Below are 24,002 nucleotides of genomic sequence, written 5' to 3'. Positions count from 1 at the left end.
CTGGTACAAATCTAAAGGAAAATATTAGACTTTCAGGCTGACTTTTTAGAATTAAAATGTGACATAGCTAAATTATCCTGACTGGTTTTATAATTAATGTTGAAATTATTATATTTGTTAATCATTGAGCACTGAAAAAAGTGATGGCTTTATAAAGTGGGAAAAATCTTTTTATTTAGAATATTTTTAACTCTGGTGTGCCTGGATGGCTCCATCGGTTAAGCGTCCAACTTCAGCTCTGGTCATGATTTCATGGTTCGTGAGTTCGAGCCCCGCATGGGGCTCTGAGCTGACAGCTGGGAGCCTGGAGCCTCCTTCAGATTCTGTGTCTCTCTCTTTCTCTGACCCTCCCCCGCTGTGCTCTGCTCTCTCTCTCTCTCTCTCTCTCTGTCAAAAATAAACATTAAAAATTTTTTTTAAAAGAATACTTTTAACTCTACTGTGGGATTGTTAATTTGCTAGAGGCAAAGGAACTAGTAAAATTTAAGTCTATTCCATAAGTAGAAGAGGTCATTGAAAATCCAGTCATTATTACAGTATACATGGATTTTAATAAAGAGTCTAGGCCTGATTAGCTTTAAATGAGTTTAAATCAAAGGAACATGATTAGATCCTCATTAACATTTTCAATGATTGATGTTCAGTAAAAATGACCTTCACGGTTTGCATTGTTTAGTTATGTTGTAAGGATGACAAAGGGCAGGGCATCTTCTCTGAGTTGTGTGTGACTGCAGTGTGCATTTGGTCCAGCACTCTAACCCTAAGGACGGAGACCAGATCCAGTCTAGACCCTGTACTTAAGTATGTGGGCTGTGTAGATGAGGACCCAGAAGGTTTGATTCCCATGAGAAAGTGTTGAGAGTAAAAGAAATCTTTAGAGAAGCAGCCCCCTGATTTCATCAGTGATGATATTGATGATCAGAAGTTTTATGTAAAAGCACCCAGCCGAATGTCAGTCATGTACAGTGCATTTAAAATATCTTTGTGGAAAAGTTTCTCACTGATTCCATGGACTCTGTAGAGGAGATAATAGTGAAGGATGTTGAGATACAGGTGACACCTGTTGAGATACAGGTGACACCAATGAGATTTGGCCATAGTCTTCTCAACCGGAGCAGGGAAGGCGTGTTTCAGCCTTTGCATGTGAGTTAATTGTGGTAAATACATAGTTGGCAATATTGGGTTCCTACCAGGATTGTGACACAAGATTCTCAGAAAATGTGTGCTGACAATAAACTTGTACTTCCTGGAACTACAAAAACTAGAGACTGTCTTTACAATATTGTGTAGTCTCCCTTCTCTTGGATTTATTCCTTTATTAGACATGCTTTTACAAAGCACCAACTATGTACATGGTACTTTGCTTGTCAAGAGGATGGTCCCAAGCTACATACACTTTGGACTTTGCATTGAAAGGAAATAATATTGACTAAATAATTCCTTTATTGCAGATTTTTACAAGGGAAATTTATGTATGCTATATATATTTTTTACCCCTCACTATAATAACAATAATGATCACAATAGTAATGGCTGCTAATATGCACTTTGTGCCAAGCACTATTAGGCATGTTATGTACATTAACTGATTTAATCTCCAGAGTAAACCTTGGGGTGGTTATAATTTTTACAGAAATGGAAACTAAGGCACAGAAATGTTAAGTATCTTAATAAAATCCATAGAGTTAGAAAGTGGCAGAGCCTAGATTTAAACCTCCCTCCAAAGTTCATGCTCTTAAGCACCATGCATCTCCTTCTGAAATGAGAACACTGAGTCTCAGCGACACTGATTCTGCTAAAACCACACATATGGCAAACAGCAGAACTAAAATTTAAACCTCTATCTATGCGACCATAAAATTATACTCTTGACATTACATAAAATTGGCCTTAGTTTGGTGTTGAAGACCACGTATAAAACAACGATTGCCTAGTTTTTGAGGCCATAGGAAAGCAAAGAAAAGGAATGGCCTTATAGAGTTCATCTACTTCTTATTTCAGCTGTTCCACATGGATCCTATCACACCGTACATCAAAGTCAGTGATTTACCCAAAGATTTGCTTGATTTTATCAAAAGGGGTCAAAGTAAGAACTTCACAGCAAGGCTTAAATGAAAATTCAGGTTTTCTTGCTCACTCATTCATTATTCAACGAGTTTTATTGACTACCCACCATGTGTAAGCCATTTTGGTTACACCCTGAATAAAGATGTAGGTCTCCTGCACTCACTTCTCCTGCGATCTGGCCCCATCCCTGGAATGAAATATTGTTCTCTGCAGAAAGCCTGGCTAAAGAAAATTCAACAGGCCACTTTCTTCTTAGAAATTGAAATTCTCAGATGTGGAAATTTCTATTCTATCGCCAGTAGCATCGTTTACACCCTCTGCCTTAGCAAGTCATTATGGATATAAATAAATTTTTGATTCATGAAAAAATAGAAAAGGAAGAAAGATGAAGCTTTTGGAAAAGACTTGTCTTTGAACATCAAATTTCTTCCTTTAAAATAAGGTACTAGGAAAATAAAGAAGAAACAAAAAAGAATTAAAGAATAAATGAATAACACACACAAAAAAATAAAATAAAACTTGGCACACCCCAAATATTTGCTGTTTAAAATCTAAACTATGATTGAAAATGTTAGGTGGTTCACCAAAAAGAGCCATGCAATCTGTCAAATTTTTGAATGGAATTGAGGATACAGTAAACTTTGAATAAAGAATAAATTTTTTTTGACAGCTTCATTAAGTCCTCTTTATTAAGTCAATGGTGTTTCAATTTACAGAAATCAACTGTGGCATTTGAAAGGTAGCTTCATAAAATATAAAAAACTGTTTTCTAAAAATACCGAGGATATAAACAAAAAGCCTATGTAAAGGCACGAGTTTGTTGTTGTTTTAATAAAAGCAAATCCAAAGTGAATACAAAATACAATAAAATAACTTATTAGCAAATGTTTATTAATTCATCTGTAGGAAAAGATATTTTATATGGAACAATATCAGAAACCACTCAGTAGTTGCTGCTGGAAGTATCAAATTTTATGTTTACAATTCCTCTTTTCCTGTCTCATTTTTAAATGAAATTAGGTTAAACATATATTAAAAATAGAATTAAAATAGGGGCACCTGGGTGGCTCAGTCGGTTAGGCATCCAACTCTTGGTTTTTCCTCAGGTCATGATCTTGCAGTTTGTGAGTTCAAGCCCCATGTCTGGCTCTGTGCTGACAGTGCGGAGACTGCTTGGGATCCTCTCTCTCCCTCTCCCTGCCCCTCTCCTGCTCACTCTCTCTCTCTCTCTCCCTCAAAATAAATAAATACACTTAAAAAATCAGAATTAAAATAGAAAAACCCTATGACTTTGTATGTTTGAAACATCATTCTGTACCACAGCTAGCATATCCTTTTCCCCATCCCAGGCTTCTGCTTCCCCAAATCCCTGCCCATCTCTCAGTAGTTTCAGGGGAAAATACAGTAAAATATATGCCTGAGAGCAATGAGAGCAAGCAGCTGTTTTTGTACTGTTGGGAGTACACTGGGGAGTGTTTTGATCTGACTCATGTGAGGCATATTAAAAATTGCCATTTTAATTCGATTTCAGCATTAACAATTGTTCCTTCCCTTCTGCTGACATTGACTTCAAAGTTAGTATCAGTAAAAATGAGAACTAGAGACAGAGGTGGTTAGAGAGCAAATGGGGAGAATTATGTTAGTAAATCCTAAGAAAAGACTAAGTATAGTTGTGATAAGAAGGTATTTAAATTTAAAAAAAAAGGAAAAAAATGTCAGTCATTACTCATGCATGCCTCTGTGTGTGTGTGTGTGTGTGTGTGCATATACATACACAAAGTTTACACAGCAAGGGAAATCTTTAAGGTAAGGATTTGGCTTTGACAATTAATCCCCAAGAAATATCCATTGAGCATTTGTTGTGCATAAACAGGCACTGAGGAGAGCAGGTCTTATGAACAGGGAAAGCCTTGTGCAATGCTTACTTTGCGAGGTATTTCCCTGAGCCAAAATTTTGTGGTACTCAAAATATATAGGGAGATGTTAAATATCTTCTTGTGAAAACCAAACCCTGGAGAAAAGATCTTTTCTAAGTCTAACTGATGTTTATCTTCATTTGATCCTAAGCAAGTCTGCGTACTTTATGGGAAAAAATGTCTCTGGCATGTTGAATTAGTTCATCGACAAGCTCTCCCTATAAGGATATGCTTGGGTTTGTTTGTTTTCCAAAATAAAATTCCTGCAGTGAAAATATGTTTGTGGATGATACTCCCCACCTCCCCCCCGCCTTTTTTTTTTGTTATTGCTATTGCTATATTTTGTACTAATCTAGTGAATTTTCTATTAGGAATGCAAAACTATCTCTAAACATAACAATAAGAGCTAACATTTATTGAGCACTTATGATATGTCCATCAACCATTTAAGCTAGTGAATCCTCACGAAAACAAAAACTTTAAGAAGTAAATTTTACTCTTTTCTCCTTTTTTTTTTTTTTTTGCAGCTGAGGAAACAGGCCGTGAGCTCGACTTAGTGTAGGTGTGTTTTACTTCAGGGACTTTGTTCCTCACCACTACACTGTCCTCTTTGTGACAAATCTCCTATGGTTGGCTAATACAAAAGTTGCCAAACATATTGATAAAAAAAACCCAAACACTTGACAAAAATTTCAGATTCTTGATGATGATTTTTAAATTAGAGAAACACTTGCCTGTTTCATAGGTAAGTGCATTAAAATCATCAAAAACAAAGGAACAAATATTATTTATAGTAATCTCTGGGAAACTAAAATGCTCTTCCCCGAAATCACCTTGTAGTGTTTCTTTGCTCTGAATAAATATATTCTTCCCTATAATTAAGCTAACTTACCAAAATGGCTGCTTTCCAAGTACATTGAATTATTAGAAAATACACCCACACATACACACACACATACACAATACATTTAATGCTTGGGCATTCATCTCTTTTGAAACTGGTCAAATTAGTTTTTACTTCTCTGAAAAATATTTATATATATATATAAACATGTAAATTTATATATAATAATAGAGTGTATATATATATATATATAAGTATATACACACATATATATGTATAGATATACACAATACCAAAATAGCAAATACAATAAGAATTATGGTAACCATACAAATTTTCTTGTTTTCTCCTGAACAGAGATTTTCAAATTGCTATTCTCAGCCCCTAGGGTTCCTTGGAGTTGTCTTTAGAAAGGGCAGGAGGCTATGTAACTGGGCCACAAGGTCTCCTTCAACCTGAGCTGGTCCACATTACGATTTTGTATACTGGGATTACTCATATTTTCCTTGAAAGAGTACTGTTGTGCTTATAGAAAGAAAAGTCTGAAACCCACAATTCTAGAATTTCTTATAACAGCCAGTAGATGGCAAACTTTACTGCAAGGAAACAGTTTGGCAGACAATCTAAATTGGTCTGAAAATACCAATTGCACTTCATATCCAGTAGTTTCTTGCTCTGGATTTAAATTTTATATGAAAGTGGGGAACAAAATTCTCAATGGCCATTTCCCTGGGAATTAAACTCCTCCAATTATAGTTTTAAGTATTTTTATAAGTTTTGTTCTTAAGGTATTATTACAACGAAAATTACTTCATTGTTGACTAAGTGTTCGCACAATATACTAGGCACAATACAATAATATATATAGATGACAGATTTTTTCAATTAGGTGCACAAAACTGGAATAATTATAACCCTTACTTCATGACTTCATTGGGCTATGCATAGGTTATTTTTATTTCTTTAATGGGCTATTTAGCTATTTTTAATAAGGCAGTAAATTGCAAGTCCTTTGTAAGTTTGAAAAATTATAATTTTCTTTTTGAGAGGCAGTTGTCTTTGCTTGTTTACTACAGTCTGCTCAAGTGTCAGTTAATAACGCCTGGGTCATGGGGGGCATTTCCAAGAGGTCCCATTAGCATCTTACCTATGGACACACCATAAACCCAGGAAGCAAGTGTGCAAACGGTGCCAATATTCCCATTCATCCTGGATGAGACCCAGGAAAAGCATGTGCTTGATAGATGATCTTGTCCAGAACGAGTACTGAAAACATAATTCAAAGTGTATGTGTGAACAAAGCGATGGGGGTCAGTGTGCATGACCAAATTATAAATATCCATTTTTGCTTTTAAAAACATCTTTATCAAATGTATTCTGTAATACTTTAAAAGTCTCTAAGCGTTGTAAGGGAAACACTAGTCCACTTTTTGCCAACCCCATTCCTGCTTCTTACTCCCAATGTGCATTCTCCAGAAGCAACTACTTAAAACTCTTTCAGTTCTTTCTTACGGTTTTTATTTATATACTTGTAAATACTAGGCTGAGATTTTCCCTTGCTTTTGATACTGGCATAATCTATTGGAATCCTACTATGCTAAAAGTAGATTTAATTTTCCCGTAGTTTTCAACTACACACACACACACACACACACACACACACACACACACCCCACAGCTCCACTGCTTTGGTTAAATCATATATTATTATCATTATTGGTATCACAAAGAACTCTGCAGTTACACAGTATATTATGATTTCATTTCCCATTTTGTGCAACCTTTTCCCTAGAATTAATACTAGGAATATTTTTAAAAAGAGTTTAGTTTTCCATTACTTCTCTATATGGTACTCTGCATTTTCCTTCTTGGAGCTCTGCTTTCTCTTTCAGCACTGGTTAATCTCTACGCTGGTAGAATACCTGTAGTACAGCCGGCAATTTTCAGTAAAATGTTCTGTTTCTTTATTAGAACGCTTGTATGCTAGATTCCATGTCTCTTTCTTGATTTACACTCCCACTTTCACGGAACCTATCTTCTAGAATCTTCCTGAAAAGCGAGTGTGTGAGGTGAAAATTTGAATTTCTGAATCTCTGTAAGTATTTTTCTTCTCCCTTAACATTTGGTTGACAGTTTAGCTGGGCATAGAATTCCAATTTAGAAATTATTTTCTTTCAGGATTTTTAAGGCATGTTTCTAATGTCCCCTGGCTTCCAATGTTTCTGCTGATAAATCAGATGTTATTCTGATTTCTGATGCTTTGTAAATGAGTTATTCTCTGTTCCACAGAAAAATGATGAGGTTTGCTGTGGATTTTTTAAAAATTATCTTCCTACAGCACTTAGTAGAAACTTTAAATCTATACACTTGTTTTTAATTATGACAACAATTTCTGTATTTCTGTCATAATTTTAAATTCCTTCTCCCTCCTCTCCTTGCCTCCTTCCCCCTCCCACCCCATTTCCTTTCTTCTCTTATTTTGTTTTTCTTTTTTAATATTTTTAATGTTTATTTTTGAGAGATAGAGAGATAAGGCACAAGCCGGGGAAGGCAGAGAGAGAGGGAGACAGAATCTGAAGCAGGCTCCAGGCTCTGAGCTCAAACCCACGAACTGTGAGATCATGGCCTGTGCCGAAGTCGGATGCTCAGCCAACTGAGCCACCCAGGCACCCCTGTTCTCTTATTTTGAAACTCCTCCTTGAGTCACTCTCTGGTTCCCTGTTGCTTCTACCTCCCCTTTCCAATGTTAGTATTTTTTTTCTAGCATCTCGTAGATTTTCCTCAAAATTACCTTTCAAGTAACTCAACTGGGTTTTTCATTTCTACTACTGTATTTTTAATTGTAAAGACCTCTTTTGTTATCTAGAAGTTTATTTTAATAACTTCCTATACTTATTTCATTGCCGCAATATCTTCCCTTAACTCTTTGAATATGTTAAACCTCAAAGTTTCATAATTTTTTGTCCACTCCCTAAATTGTCTTTGTCTCATCTAAGTTACTTAAAAAATATTTTTTTGTGTGTGTGTTCTGTTCTTAGTGTTTTATCTTAAAGGGTTTTCTCCATCTGGTAATCTCATAAAAATATGTTTATATTAAATAAAGAGGTACTACTGTTTCTTAAGCTGATTAGTGGATACAAGGATGTTTGTTTATCATTATTATTTAAAGTATAATTGTAATAACATTTAAAGTATAATTAAAGGATAGCAATTCCCTATATGCATATATACACTTTACATATACTCATATATGTATTTGTTTAAACAGAGCTATTAGAAAGTTCTTTTATTTCATGTTACAGGACTTTCTAGCTTATTAAATTTATTCTAGAGTGATTGGCCTGGGTCATTTCAATGGGGACACCCAATACCAGTATCTGTAAGTATTTTCTTTTGGGCTCATCAAGAGAAATAATTATTTCCTGCTTAGGGAGTAAATCTGGCTGCTGGCATTTTAGAACTGAATTAGAAATGAGGATGGGGAGGGTCTCACAATTCTGTATGTAGATATTCACTTCCCCCCTTTTTATCAGACCAGAGCCAGCCACTCCCACATCACCAGCACTTGTGCCTTTGGCTTTGAATCGCCTTCATGGGGGAAGGGCAGTCATGTAGTTTCCTGGGATGAAAGATGGAACATGGGAATCTAACTGTACTTTTGGTAAGTTTTCCAAACAACCTTCCCATTTTCAGCACCACTTGAGTACCTGGAACCCCTAATTCCTGAAACTTTCTGGGGTTCCACAGCATCAACTGGCTTGCTTCTGGGATTCTCTCACCTGGGATTTGCTTATTCTGGTATACTAAGTCTATTCCAACTCATCCATCTACAGACGAGCTTCCACTTATATGTATGAGTGTATGTATATGTGTATTTATTGCTGTCCCCTCAACCTTCCTTCTGGATCTTGTGAGTATGACGATTTCATTCCTTCTTGTCCTTTTTTTTTTCCCCCTAGGACTGTTTCTATGTGTTATTTATTGAGGTATAATTTACATACAATAAAATTAACCCAATTTCAGTGGCAAACACATATGGTCAATAGCTATTACTACAATCATGATATAGAATGTTTCCACAGAAACTCTTTACAATTAGTTTCCTTCACCCACCTCCATTCCCTGGTGACCACTGAGCTGCTTTCCATCATTATAACTTTGCCTTCTCTAAAATGTCTAAATGTCTCATAAAATTGAATCATCCAGCAGATAGTCTTTGTGTCTGGTTTCTCTTAATTAACGTAATACTTTAGAGATTCCTCCATGTTGTTCACTGGGTCAGTAATTTGCCCATTTTATTCCTGAGTAGTAGTCCAATGTGTGATATATTAAAATTTACTTACCAACTGATAAACATTTGGGGTTTTTCCAGTGTCAGTCATTATGAATAAAGCTGCTATGAATTTTGCAAGCAAGGTTTTGTGTGGATATTATGTGTTCATTTTCTTGGGGGAAATATCTAGGTGTGGGATTCCTGAATAAGTGTATGTTTAAATTAATAAGACACTTTGAAACTTTTTTCCAAAGTGGCTATGCCATTTTGTATTCCCTCCAGCCACGCATGAGATATGTGACTGATAGAGCAGTACAACAACAGTAAAAGTAGTCTTTTAAGGTATGATGCATTACTAAAGATAAAAAGGATATTTTATGCCTATGAGGGTCAAGCCAGCAGGACAATGTAACCATGTTAAATTTCTATGACACAGGAATATAGTTTCAGAATATAGAAGTGAAAACTGTCAGAACTAAAATGAGAAATAGAAAAATTCATATTCACTGTCAGAGATTTCAATGCATCAATCTCAACGAAGAGAAGCAGAAAAAGCCCCAATGTTATAGAAGTTCTGAATAACACAGTTAGCAATTTGATATAATTGAGTTTTACAGATTTTCCATAGTTCAAAGAAGAAAGACATCACCATGAAAATCGGAAAATATTTTTATTTGAATAACACTGAAAAGAAATCACACGAAATGCAGTAAAGCGGTGCTTACACAGAAATTTTGTCTTAAATTAATAAATTAGAAAGAATGCCTGAAAAAGTAAATAACAAGCTAAACTGCTTAATTCTTAGTAGAATTAAGAAAATAAAAATGTAAAAGCAGAAATCTAGGACAGAAAACAAAGATCTTCTGGAGAAACTATACAAAGTCAAAGGCCAATATTTGAAAACACTAATATAACTGGTAACACACAGGCAAGAATGATTAGTTACTGAGAGATAGAGACAGAGACAGAGACAGAGAGACAGAGAGGACTTGAATAAGACTTCCATTTTTTCCACACCCTGTGAGCACCTAGTAATGCCAATTTTTGTCACTTGTTCTTTCTAGTGGGTAAGTAGTGACACTGTTTTTAATTTCTGTTTCCCTGATGGCAAATAATGTTGAGTATTTTTCAATGTGCTTATTTGTTATCCTTCACGTCTTTCATGAATTTTGGAAAGGAACAGAATAAAACACTTAATGCGAATATCATCATGTTTACATCAGAAACCCTACCCAGTAAGTATCCTAACTTCCAAAATAATACAGCAAAAAGAAATGGACTTTAGAACCAAACAAATCAGAGATTCAAATCCTTCCTCTCTTTGACACCATTCAAATGACTTAGTCCTTACAAAGCTTAACTTTCCATCTGTAAAACGCTTTACACAAATATTGTTAGAAATCTATTTTAAAAGTTGCATTGGAAAGGCGTTGGGTATAAATGCCAATTTCCTTCGCTGTCTTCCCACACTAATTCTTTATTTCATGGCTTCAGTGATAATGCTTGATGATTAATGAAGGAAACAACCAACAGCATCACCATCACCACTAACAAAATAAACAAAACAAAAATAAATGGAAAACCAAATTTCGTCAATGCCTTCCCTTGCTGGTGCAGTTAAGAGGACAGCTGGAGTATTCAACTGAGTTTTTTCAGCTTGGACACAAGAACTTTAAATGCTTCCAAAAGTTTGAACTTATTAAATATTTCTTCATATCCCTCCCCATTTCATGCCCCACACCCTCTCACAATTTTCTTAGTATTGCCAAGAATGCCAATACCCCTCATGCGTTAGTTCTTTTGTGTGCAAATAATATCTTTCCTCCCCTTGCATTCATTAAAAAAAAAAAATCTCAAGTACCCTTTCTTCAGTGAGGCTTTTCCTGGTATGCTTTCCCTGACACATGTGATTTCACAGCACCCTTCCATGTTTCGGTTGTGACATGTTCCCCCTTCCTTCCAATATGTATGGACACCTGTTACGTGATGAGTAATATTGCAGACCCAGGAAATACAGACAAGGTTTCCTCCTTTCCTCCAAAGAACTAACATTCTAATGAAGAAAACAGAAAACAAACATATACAGAAAAAAATAACAGCATATGTAACATAGCAAATAAAACAACAAAATTTAGAAAAGGAGTTCAGAGAAAGCTCTCAGGAAGTGACACTGCAGCTAAGATATCACATTTGAAGATGTGACAGGAAAGCCAGCATCTGAAAAAAACAAAAAGACTAAAACTAAAGTAAAAGGATGATTAGCTGAGTTTTCTCATAGGGAGTAGAAAATGTTGGCTCTCTGATCAACCCTCCTGATAATATATAAGCATATGTTAATTTCTCTTTCTTTCTTTCTTTCTTTCTTTCTTTCTTTCTTTCTTTCTTTCTTTCTTTCTTCTTCTTCTTCTTCTTCTTCTTCTTCTTCTTCTTCTTCTTCTCTGTTTATTTTTGAGAGAGAGAGGGAGACAGAGTGCGAGCAGGGGAGGGCAGAGAGACAGGGAGACACAGAATGTGAAGTAAGCCCCCAGGCTCTGAACTGTCTGCACAGAGCCCAATGTGGGGCTCAAACTCACGAACGGTGAGATCATGACCTGAGCCGAAGTCAGACGCTCAACTGACTGAGCCACCCAGGTGCCCTTATAAGCATATGTTAACTTTCTATGTGTAGGCACTGGAGGAAAATTGTTGGCTGCCAGAAAGACTCCAGAGAAGATAATTATGAAAATATTCTCACTCTTGTACGACACACCAGTCCATCATTTCTTTTAAGTATCTCCTCATCACCCTGCTTGTGGCCACACCAGGTTACAAGAATCACCTCTTCTTTTGCAGGAAGAGAGGGAAAAGATTTGTCATTCCATATTTCTCAAAGTTTGCACACTATTTTCTCCCAGAAACAGTTGATTTATGTCTCATATCCTAAGAGCAAACTCCCCGTTTTGTAACTTTTTTTTATTACAAGCCTGTACTGTTGCCACTCTTACATTTGTGAGCAATACTGAGAAAAAGAAAGTAAAAATAAGAGAATGATATAGTAGATGAATCCACATGCAAGACAGTGTTTCATGGGAAAATACAATTGAGTTGAGAAATCATAAGGCTTCTCAGTATACACGATTGAGAAAATAACTATGCTGTGATCATAATCTATTTATATTTGGGGACAACCTATATGCATATACATAGCTAATGAGTTTGTCAACAAATTAAAGAATTATTGTTTTTCTGTTGGTTATTATTCCAATTAGAATTTCAAAAAAATGTATCCCTAGAACAGAGACGCATATAAAAACACAAGTCCATAGGAAAATAAAAGTGCATGAACTTGACTACATCTGTTTCCTTGCAGAGGGATTTATTTAATCTGTCATCTGTAAACTGTACATAGTAACACTGTGTTGCTATGAGGGTTAGAATAATATATGTGAAATACCTGGCAAGCCTTCAATAAATAGTTGGCCCTCTATCCTCTTTTACTATTTTCATCTTCCTATGCTTTTCTTTTTAGAATACAAAGGGTAACTGTGACAAAGCAGTCATAAACTGAGTCATTCATTTGAATATTAGTTTTAGTTAGGCCATATATTCAGAGACAATTTTGTACGTCATTTCCCAGTATATTCCAGGATCCTCCACGGGAGAATGTGAATTTCAAAAATGTGTGTGTGTGAGACAACTTAACAGTTGCTTCAATGCATTCCATTGCTCACTTGGCCCCGAGAAAGGGAAGTGGAGGAAAAGCAAAGAATCTGAAACCAGCTACTTTTGTTTCTCATTACCAACTATATGACAGACCATCATTAATGAAAGACCTCATCATTGGACATCATTTGCTAAAACTCATCATTAGAATGCAGCCAACTGTATTTCATTAATGAGTTTCTCTGAGGTGCGCGGAAGCAGAAAGAAGATCTTTATTTTTACCCTCAGCCATTTATTTGTAAACATCTTGACATCTTTTATTTCCTTCTAGATTCCTCTGGCAATAAAAATGACACCAGGTGCCTCGCAAGTTCTTGCCGAAACAATTCTACCTGCAGTAATACTTCAAAGGACAACGGTTGCCACTGTTCGGACACAGCGATTGATTTGGACAAAGACTGTGACAACACGAAAGACCCATGCTTCTCCAATCCCTGTCAAGGAAATGCCACGTGTGTGAATACCCCAGGAGAAAGGAGCTTTCTCTGCAAATGTCCTCCTGGTTTTAGTGGGACAACCTGTGAAACTGCCATTGTTTTCTGTGGCACAAGCTCCTGCCAACACGGAGGTGTTTGCCATCAGGACCCTGTTCACCCCGTCTGCATCTGCCCAGAAGGATATGCTGGAAGATTCTGTGAAAAGGGTCATGATCCGTGTGCTTCTAGCCCTTGCCACAACGGAGCCGTGTGCCAGGATGGAATGAATGGCTATTCCTGCTTCTGTGTCCCAGGATATCAGGGCAGGCACTGTGAGCTGGAAGTGGATGAATGTGTCTCAGATCCCTGCCAGAATGAAGCTACATGCCTCAATGAGATAGGAAGATACACTTGTATCTGCCCCCGTGATTATTCTGGTAAGTGCTATCACGTTTGAATACCAGAGGATGTAATCAGCTTTCCCTTTCTTTAATATGACAGAAGCAGAGGTGACTTTTTGTCTTAGCCGCTTGTTTATGAATATGGTCTTGGCAGGAATTAGAAAGCATCCTAGACTACTAAAAGTCCACTGGGCTTAACCATTTGCCAGATGTCACTGTTGTCGTTTTAAATAGAGCCCTTACATTATTTAAATCTGAAGTTCAGTCTAGAATTAGTGGGCCCTATGAGGCCTAGCTTTCCAGGTCAGGGCACTTCAAGTTTCGTCAAGAGAAGATTCCTTTTGTCTTAGCTAAAGTGTGCCTATCAGCTAATGTCCAAAGCCTGACATTGCAGCCAACCGGGAAAGCAGGCCATGGAACGGATACATGTTAGTGGGTTCTAAGATGTGATCAACAGATCAGTGATGGCAAGGCTGATGTAATACGGTAAATGAGTTAAACCATAATTTTATTAATAAAGAAGTCACTTCTTGTTTAATTTCTTGGAAACAGTAAATAATAGTACCTCATAGCTATTCACCAAGTTTCTGTTGAGGTGGTATTTCAGTACAGAGTAACGAGTTGACCATTCATTCACTAAAAGGTTACATGTTATTTATTACCTTCTCTGCTCCCTATCCTCCAGAACCAGTTACCCATTTAGGTCATTTCTTCATGGTGACCATCTCTGATGCACTGTTTCACTCTCTGGATTCTCTACACTAATCCATGCTTTCTCCCATTCATTCATTCTGACTTCTGCTCGCCACTCTTCTGTGCTTCCTGACTCACCTCGTTGTGACATTTTTCACATTTTAATGCCACATTTCCCTTATCGCTTGCCACTTTTATAACCTCCCGTGGTACCTGAATTTCAACTTGCCTTCTCTCAACGCTTTCACACTTCTTTTTCTTGTCATTCTTTTTCCATGTATGTTAAGCAATATAATTATTTGTAAAGTATTTCTCTTCAAAATGTATACCAGTATGTCATTTTTCTAATATTACACATTCTGGAAACATCTCTTATAAAATAGCCATTTCCCTAGTTGCTCTGACATGAAATTTGCTCCCTTTCCCTCAATCCTCACCTAAAACGAATATTCAAAATCTATCTGGACATCCAACATGTCTTCCAAATTGAGCTTATCCACTCTGTTAACAGTACCTTGGCTCATGTCCTCATCATCTTGTGTATACTTACTATACAACCTCCTAGATTCTATTTCCGGCCTCTGCCTTCTCCAGGTTGTTCTGAACAGTGCCTCTGAAATCATCCTTCTAAAATAGATCTGAGTGTGCCATTCCCTGCTGAAGAAACCTGAGAGCTTCCCACCACACGAGAATAATTTTCATGTCTCATTAAAAACCCTCCACAATTTGTCCCTGACATTGTAATCGTATCTCCACACCTCCTTCCACCAGAGCATTCCACTTCCTGAATTGTCTTCATCTTCTGTTCAAATGGTTTCCCTCCCTCCCTCAATTCAGTGTCCACTCTGTGACGTTCTGTACTTTCAATACTTCATTCAACTCTCGCCTAACTCAAGAAGCATTTCTGATTTACCATCTGCTGAAATAACACTTTTAACTGCAATAGTAATTATTTATTACTTCCGTAGTGGTTTGCGCCTCTATTCGTGAACTTTGTCCTGTTCTTCAGAGATCTGTGTTTTTGTCTCGTCCCACTGAAGTATTACTTCCTAAAGGACAGAAGTCATGTATTATGTTTATGCTTTAACTCATCAGTCCTTTTTGGGTATTTATTATATGTCAGTCATTGTATTAAGAGAAGGCACTATTCCCAAAGTGCCCAGCATAGCCAATAATGGCTGCTTAATAAACTGTTACTGAATTGTTTTAATTTTCTAATTTTTCCATATATTTCTGGACACCCTGTGTGGTAACGAAACTGAGGTAAACATATTAAGAGTTTACCTTCTCTATGCTTTGTGTTGGTAGAATGCTGTGTTATGTGGAAAATTATTTTATTGATTGCCTTTAATTACAGTACTAAGCTAAAAGTTATGAGGAACAGTAAAGGGGGTTATAAAACAGTACTCATACGTGAAAAGCTCCTTATCTATATGCCAAATCATCATGTCTATTTTTTTAAAACTGAGTTACAGCAATTGAATTTCAATGTTTAAAATTTTTGATTAAAAAAAATAAACTTTTGTGGGGCTGGTGTGGGATTGCTTTTGTTTATAATGGACACATTTAAAACCCACTATGGTTTAATTGAGATAGTATCTTCTATTTCCTGCTGCTAGTACAATATTGCGAATGGTGACTGAAAGAAACAGACATGAGATCAAAGAAATGTTTCAGCCATTTTAGCTACAGTGTTCTTAAATAGTCTCATAATGGCAAAACACAGCTTGAGAAATGATGTTTTACAAGGTATGTTTTTATTTTTTACATTTCAATTAATTGGATTGTAATGAATCCTTTCAGTGGCATAAATTTAGGCATAAAAGATGTCAAGAGTATATTCCAAATGGGAAATATAGTAAAATTCCATTATAAGACATTTTACTCTACAACGAATTAATTTATACTGTGGATAAATCGTATCCCTGCTGGGCCCAATGAAAATCAATGCCTTTTTCTCACCATAACGTTAGCTCAAAGCCCACAATGAGGTCACCTCCCTTGTCCAAACCCTGGTATAATAGAGTTGTTCCCTATTTGACTATGTTCTTCTCTTGCCCTCTAAGAAATCAACTAACTTTTATTATTTTAGCTCTGTTGACATAAATATAACTTGCTTGCAGAGTTTAAGTGACAGACTCATCAGGCAGTAAGAATTATGTCTGATATTAGCTGGTTAGGCTTATTCGGACACAAAGGTGTGATTTTCGTCTTGATCACCAATCTCCACAAGTAAAATAGCCTGCATTCTGGGAGCTCATCAGTGGTTCCCAGCCCTGACTAGGCATTAGCCATTACCCAGGGAGATCTGAAACAAAGATGCTCAGATTCCACCTTCAGAGAGTCAAATTTAATTGACGATTCTAATGTATAGGTAGGGCTGGGAGCCAGGAGTTTGGTTTATGTGAACTTAATTTAGAAACTTTTCTTGCAATATCCCATCATTTAGACCCACAAAGAGGCTTGCTTTGCTTCAGTGCTATCCCATGGCGCCCAGTGTTTGTGGTAATGAATGAGGAACCCAAAGAAGGTCTATAGGACCAAGGCCAATTAATGAGAAACCCAAAGAAGGTCTCTAGGACCAAGGGAAAAGCTGGAGTTGGGAAGGGAAGAAGACTATTAGTAATCAGCATGGATGCATAGATGCTCTGCCTGAACCCAGACCTCCCAATGAATCCTGGAAACTACTATAATAACCCAGCTGCCGTGTGCTACATCCAAATTTAGAGGATCATAAAGAACCTGGCTTACAGGAAAAAGCCTGTGCTGCTCAGTGCAGCAAAGTAAGAAAACATAATAAATTCTAAAAGACAGAGAGAGGGAGAAGAGGGAAAAGAGCAGTAGCCCGCAGAGAGGGGGTTCACACTGCGGGAATCCTTCTCTGTGCACGCCACTGTGCTTCCTACGTGGTGATTCATGAACTGCAGAAATAGGCTCAGAGAGAGGCAGAACTGGTGAGAAAATGCCAGGCATAAGCAAAAACTCCAACTTAAGCAGAAAGGAAGCAGCTGCAGACTTTTTGAATGGAAAGAATACATGAGCTCGTAGCTGCTTTTAGTTCAAGTTTATGCAGTGTACCGTTCTTTCACTGAGGGCTTTCTTAAAATTAGCAGATTGACAAATGAACAGTTTTCATGTTAGGGTGCCTGAAGCATGAGAAAAATGGGGCTACAAGAGGGCAGGACCAGGCCAATCTGATGCATGATGAAGCAAAACAGTGTAGGAAAATATCTTATTTCCTTCATTAAAAAATAGGTCTTTGGCATAAAAATAATCTTTTGGAAAATAAGAAAAGAAACACCATTAAATTTACTTATTGATTGCAAGATGCATCTTTATTTCAAGGATGACAACATACGAAAAATTCATTTTATATTCACGAAAATGTGTTAGTGTATGGAGACTAGTTAGAAGACTAGTTAGCACATGGAGAGACTACTCAGTTAGAAAGCCATCCAGACCAGGGATAAGACATTAGGACCTGGCCAGGAAGAGTGACTGCAGGGATGAATGGGAAGGTAGGTGTAGGGCTCACTAAGAAGACGGCTCACTTGGCATGTATTAAAGCCAGAATATTTCCAAGCTTATTTTATCCAAGCAAAACTTGAAATCTCTAACATCAAAAATAAGAATGCATTAAAAGTCCAATTGCCTATTCCAGCTCAATAAACTTATTTCTATCAGTGGTTCTCAAACTTTAGCATGCATCAGACTCACCCAGAGAGCTTATTATAATACAGGTTCTGGGGCACCTGGGTGGTTCAGTCAGTTAAGCGTCTGACTCTTGATTTCAACTCAGGTCATGGTCTCACAGTTCTTGGGATTGAGCCCCACACCAGGCTGACAGTGCAGAGCCTTCTTGGGATTCTCTCTCCCTTTCTCTCTGCCCCTCTCACTGCCCACCCCCATCAAAAATAAATAAATAAAGTTTAAAAATACAGTTTCTGATTCAGTAGATTTGTGGTGGGGTCCGTGCATTTTTAACAAGTTCCCATGCAATATTGATGCTGATCTTCTGCTGGTTTGGGGACCACACTTTGAGAAACCACTGATGTAGACAATTATGTGCATTTTCATGTGACAACACAAAGGTGTCTGTGTGTGTGTATGTGTGTAGTATTTTTTGCTAGTAACAGTCCTGGATAGATGATATGGATAAAAATAAGTATCTGTTGAGGGGCGCCTGGGAGGCTTATAGGTTGAGCATCTGACTTTGGCTCAGGTCATGATCTCACAGTTCATGTTTTCGAGCCCTGCTTTGGGCTCAGAGCCTGGAGTCTGCTTCGGATTCTGTGTCTCCCTCTCTCTCTGCCCCTCCCTGGCTTACACTCTGTCTCTCTCCCTCTCAAAAATAAATAAATATTAAAAAAATAAAAAATAAATAAATATCTGTTGAATTCACCCAGCCATTAATGTTGTCAAAACACACAGACACCCGTATACACTCAGGTGTGTATATAGATTGAGTTCCTGCAATGTGCCAAGCATTGTTATAGGCTCTGTAAATATAAGAATAAAGAGGTGATGAAAAAGTCCTCTTCCATCTTAGAGGGAAGAGACAGACATGTATAAAATAGTAATAAATAAAATACATAGTAGGTTAGGTGGTGATAAGCACAGTGGAGAAAAGTAAAACAAATAAGGGGAATTAGGAACTGAACTTCAGGTACAATGACCAGGGAAGGCGCTACTAAGAAGGTTACACATGAATAAAATTCTAGATAGGTAAGGAAGGGAGTTAGCAAATGTCTTGTGGAATAGCATCCAGGCAGAGGAACAGCAGATGTGAAGGCCCTTAGGTAAAGAGTACTGGAAAGTCTGAGAAGCAGCAATGAAGCTGATGTGACAGGAATGGAGCGAGCAAGGAGAAGACATAATAGGGTCAGACTATTGAGGCTTGTGGGCGGCTGGAAGGACTTTCTCTCTTGCTCTTAATAAGATGGGAAGTTGTTGGATAGTTTTGAGCAGAGGACTGGAATGATTTGACTTACATTTTAAGAAAATCACTCTCCTTGTTATGTTGAGTATATACTGAAGGGGGTTGTTAGGGTAGAATCAGAGCGCCCAATAATACAATAGTCCAAGTGAATGGACTATTATTACATGGGAAAGAACAAAATAAAAGTATCAAGTGTTAACACCTTTCCCCCCTTTAACATTTAATTAAGATGGGAATGAACACAGAAGGATCATGGATCATGCAAAGAAAACGTGAGCATACCTTCCCTGACCTGCTCTCTATTGCCCTCTGGTGGGAGGTCTAGATTATTCAGGACAGGTCTATTCAGAATAGTTCCAACAGTGTTCCTCAGTAGTTTGTATCAACCATATTTTCATACAGTCTTTCACAGGCACACTTGAAACTTATTCTACGCCTTTGAATTACATATAAATTACTCATTTATAATTTCCTATCATACCTTCTTCTATTAATAACTTTTTATGTTCTTCTCTGTGCCTTCTCCAATATTCCTCATCCGTTCTGACAGACTAACAGGCATGATGTCACTAACTCTGACAGTCATTGGCACTAACCCTGCCATTACAGTAGCATTTATCAAAAGCACAATTTGAATTTCAGGCAATGAGGAGATTTGAATCTAGGCTTAATGTTCTATCTTCTCTAAATATATTTTTGATCAATTAAATACTTTTTTAATACCATTTTTCTATGACAATTTCATATAGATAACTTAATGGTGATGAAAATAATTTGGGGGAAATAAAAGTACTGTGTATCATAAAATATAAGCTTTTTCATGAGAAAAATTGTTATTATCATTATGATTACCATTATTATTGAAAGTTTTTGCTGATTACAAAGTTAACAAATAAACCATTTGATGAACTTAAGTCAATTTATTGGGAATAATTATTAACAGTCCATATTTATATAAAGATATACAATATGTAAGACATGAGTTTTTTTTAAATCTTTTTAATGTTTATTTTTGAGAGAGAAAGAAAGAGACAGAGAACAAGCCAGGGAGGGGCAGAAAGAGGGAGACACATAATCCAAAGCAGGCTCCAGGCTCTGAGCTGTCAACACAGAGCCCGACACGGGGCTCAAACTCACAGACCATGAGATCATGACCTGAACCAAAGTCGGACACTTAACCAGCTGAGCTACCCAGGCTTCCCCGCTGTAAGACATGAGTTTAAAGGACACTTAAATATTGTTTCTGTGAGCATCTATCTAAATACCTCACATTTTACTCACCACATAATATATATATTCATAACAAATATCTTTCACACCCAAAAGGCAAATAATGGGTAGCAGGCAAAAGAAAACATTTGGATTTCATGGGTTGTATCTTCATGTTATCAAAGGAAAATGACTGTTTTTCTATATGCTCTTAATGATGAAACTGATCATTTCTGTAGTGTCATATAAAAGAAAATTCACACGTATTCCGGCTTTTGCTCAGAACTAGAGCCATCTGAAACAGTTTTATGAAGAAATGAAGTTTCTGGCTTTGACAAGCGTTTGTTGAATGAGCGCACAAAGTAACAAATACTATTCACTCAGCAAATATTCAGGACATGCTTCCATGGCACTGGACATTGTGCCAGACCACGGAGACATAAAAATGACGAGGACAAAATTTATCCCTGACGAAATACTCACAGTTTACCCAGGGAGAAGGCAGGCAAACAAAACTTACAATCGCTCTCTGACCAGAATGCTGACGCAGCACAAAGAAAGGAGCCAATGATGCTGCTTCGGATCAGGAAAATCTTCACAGAAAAGGTGGCCTACGAGCAGAGCAGCAATGCATTTCGTTCAGAATGTTCAACTGAAACTTCTGCCCTCTGACTACATTTATTAGTACTTTTATTGTATGAATAAGAACGAGCTGAAGAGCAAGGGAGAAGGACTGCAGAGGGTTTAGCGAGGTGTGAATGTCTCTTCTGTCATCTTTGCTTTGACGGCTGGTTTGTGGTTTAGCGAGTAGCTGTGAATGGCATGCTCCATTTTAAACCCCCTCTGTCTGACTACTGCTCTTAGTGATTTCCTAGCCATCAGCAGGGTGGGTGTGCAGGTCTGAGTGAGGAGGGGATGAGCCAAAATATATGTAGTAATATGAAGAATGGGTGTAGTGGAAAGGCTGTGGAATTTGAGAGCAGAAGACAGGGCTCCCAGTCCCAGCTTTGATGTGTTCTAGTGGTTTCTAAGAAAGTGCTTTGATATTGATAAATAGTTCTGAGCTTCTGGGTCCTCACTCTAACATACAGGCATAATATCAACTAACTCTCAGGGTCACGGTGGCAATGAAATGATTTACTGAAAGTTTTCCCATAAACTATGAAGCCATGAAAATGCGGGCTGTCACTATTTTAATATCTTCAAATATTGCTGCTAGTATAAATGCTAGTGTTTAACAATCTTTACCTATACTTTTTATAGGTATCCTTTTCTTATACTGAATTGCTTTCTTTTTGGAATATATTAGAACCATACTCAGTAACAGATTAACTGAGATCATAATCTCTGTGCTCTATTTACATGTTTAAATGGGAAAGTTGCCATATGTGTAGGCAAGGATTTAATTTCTGAAGCCACCATATCATAAAACCAAGGAGTTAAGAATGTATTAATACTATAACATCTCAAATATTCAGGAATGACAATTATCCTAATAAACAAAAACACAAGAAAGATATTTGTTATGATTAAAACATTATAATGACAGAAGTGTGAAATGTAGAACATTGGCATAGTTAGCACAAAATGCAACTATTACGATTTTCCTATTATGATCCCAAGGAACTTCAAAATTAAGCAAGATAGAAACCATTTATAAAAGTAGAGTGTTTTTCAAACATAGCATCTTGGAGACTTTGAAATGAGTTACTCCGAATTAAGCTTTATATATATCTTACCAATGTTACATACTAAAAATACACATATACATACATATTAAATATAGGCTACTATTGAGGAAGTCATGCATATTAACTAGGAATATATCTTATTTATTTATTTACTTTTGAGAGAGAGAGCGTGCGCGTGAGTGAGCGAGGGGCAGAAAGAGAGAGAATCACACGAGGGGCAGAGAGAGAAGGAGACCGAGAGAATCCTGGGCAGGGCTCAAGTTCACCCATATGGGGCTCCAACTCATGAACCGCGAGACCCTAAGTAGGATACCCAATCGACTGAGCCACCCAGGCACCCCAGGGATGTGTTTTAAAATAAAATGATGTCTTTTGACATGTTCTGAGATTTATGATAGGAGTAAAGTGGGAGGAAGAGCATCCAGGTGGATTTAGAAAAAAAAAATGTGTGGAGAAGAAGGAAGGGTGAGTTAGTGCTGGGAGAAGCAGCAGGCGTGGGGAAGCAGAGTATTTCCGCAAACAGACAACCTTACCCCTGAAATTATCACTGCTACCAAAAAGCACAAGAATGCACTCCCCACTCTCTGCTCTTAGGGCTGACAAACAAGAGCCAGTCTTTCTAGTCCTAGAACTAGTTCTAGCCTCTAAGATTTTTCTAGAAAGATCGGAATGCTAAAATGGTGCCAAGAACATTCTTCAACTTGCACGGCTGATAGAAGCAGACAAGAGGACAAATAAGACAGGAATTAAGAAAAGCAGCAAAAAACAAGTCAAGATTGAAGGCAGATGTTATTCCAGGGAGGTCTCTCTGGGAAAGTAAAGCCCGTAGAAACGGAAGAGATTGATTTCCAGGTCTCTAACGGCAAGTTAATAAAACTAATTCATAAAGAAACACTACATACTGTGCACCAGGGTGTCTTGCCATTACCAGCGCCCACAGACGGGAGAGTTCGAGGGTCGTGGAGACACAAGGCAACTGCCCAGTTGCAAGCCCCGCCATCCACAGTGGTGCCCTATTTCCCCAAAGGCAGACGTGGGGGCACCCCACTGCCTTGCCGGGCGGGGCGCGCAGGCCTGGGGATCCCCCCGCAAAGGAGACCCCGGAAGCGAGGGCTGCCGCACGTGGCGTGGCCCCTGGGGTCTCCGGAGGAGAGCCAACTGCGCATGCGGGACCTGCTCCGCGCTCCGGGCAAGCGGGAATCCTGCCCATCCCGGTTTCCGTTCCGGGCCAGGACCTGGATCAGGAGAGGCCGGCTCCCTACCCTGGGATGTTGGGGGAAAGCCAGGCATCTGCCAGTGTTCAAGCCTGCACCTTCAGAAAGAACCCTGACATCCGAAAGCCAGTTATGTCGCGAGCTCTGAAGCCGTGCTTGGTGGCACCAGTATACCCTGGGATGAAAGACGCCTGGGATCCCTGGTTCTTGGAAAGGCCTGGGTCCCTATCACGTCCCAATGAGGACTGTCGCCAATATGCAGCTCCCCGCCTCAGAGTGACTCACAGGGTTTGGGCAACCCTGCCCCCCGGGGATGTGCAGGTGGTTGGCGCCAGGCCCTAGCTGCACAGGCCTGGAGGGTCCTGGCTGTTCAAGACTTGCTGAAAGGGTATGTACTGGGCTTGCCAAGGGTGCGGTTCAGGGAGGTCAGGGATCTGAAAGCCATCCTGGGTCTGGAGAGGCCAGGTCACCACAGCGGGTTCTTGTAGGAAATAGACATCTGCCTAATTCCGCGTCCTAAACAACCTAATGATGACTGTTCCCCTTGAAGGCAGATCTGGGGGAATTCGACTGCCTTGCCAGGACCAGGCGGGGCAGGCTTGCTTGGGGGTCCTCCAACAAGAGACATAAATGTAAC

The 24,002-nt window shown here is 38.2% G+C and overlaps 1 protein-coding gene and 1 long non-coding RNA gene across 2 annotated transcripts in view; one reads left to right on the top strand and one right to left on the bottom strand.

Moving 5' to 3' along the window:
- CRB1 (crumbs cell polarity complex component 1) overlaps positions 1–24,002 on the top strand; it is a 215,075-nt gene that overhangs the window by 50,906 nt on the left and 140,167 nt on the right. The window contains exon 2 of the mRNA XM_086694610.1: positions 13,074–13,655. Coding sequence (XP_086550736.1) covers positions 13,074–13,655 — 582 coding nt within the window. The remainder of the gene's footprint in view (positions 1–13,073; positions 13,656–24,002) is intronic.
- LOC147572561 (uncharacterized) lies at positions 5,540–23,264 on the bottom strand. Its single transcript, XR_015246387.1, has 3 exons — positions 23,054–23,264; positions 20,981–21,071; positions 5,540–6,093 (listed from the first exon to the last, which is right to left on the bottom strand). It is a non-coding gene; the product is annotated as an uncharacterized LOC147572561 (long non-coding RNA).

This window comes from Puma concolor, chromosome E4 (assembly GCF_028749965.1).
Source record: "Puma concolor isolate L17-30 chromosome E4, mPumCon1.1.hap2, whole genome shotgun sequence".
Taxonomy (NCBI): domain Eukaryota; kingdom Metazoa; phylum Chordata; class Mammalia; order Carnivora; family Felidae; genus Puma; species Puma concolor.
Note: the sequence above shows the minus strand (reverse complement) of the source record. Positions and strands in the feature narration are given on the sequence as shown.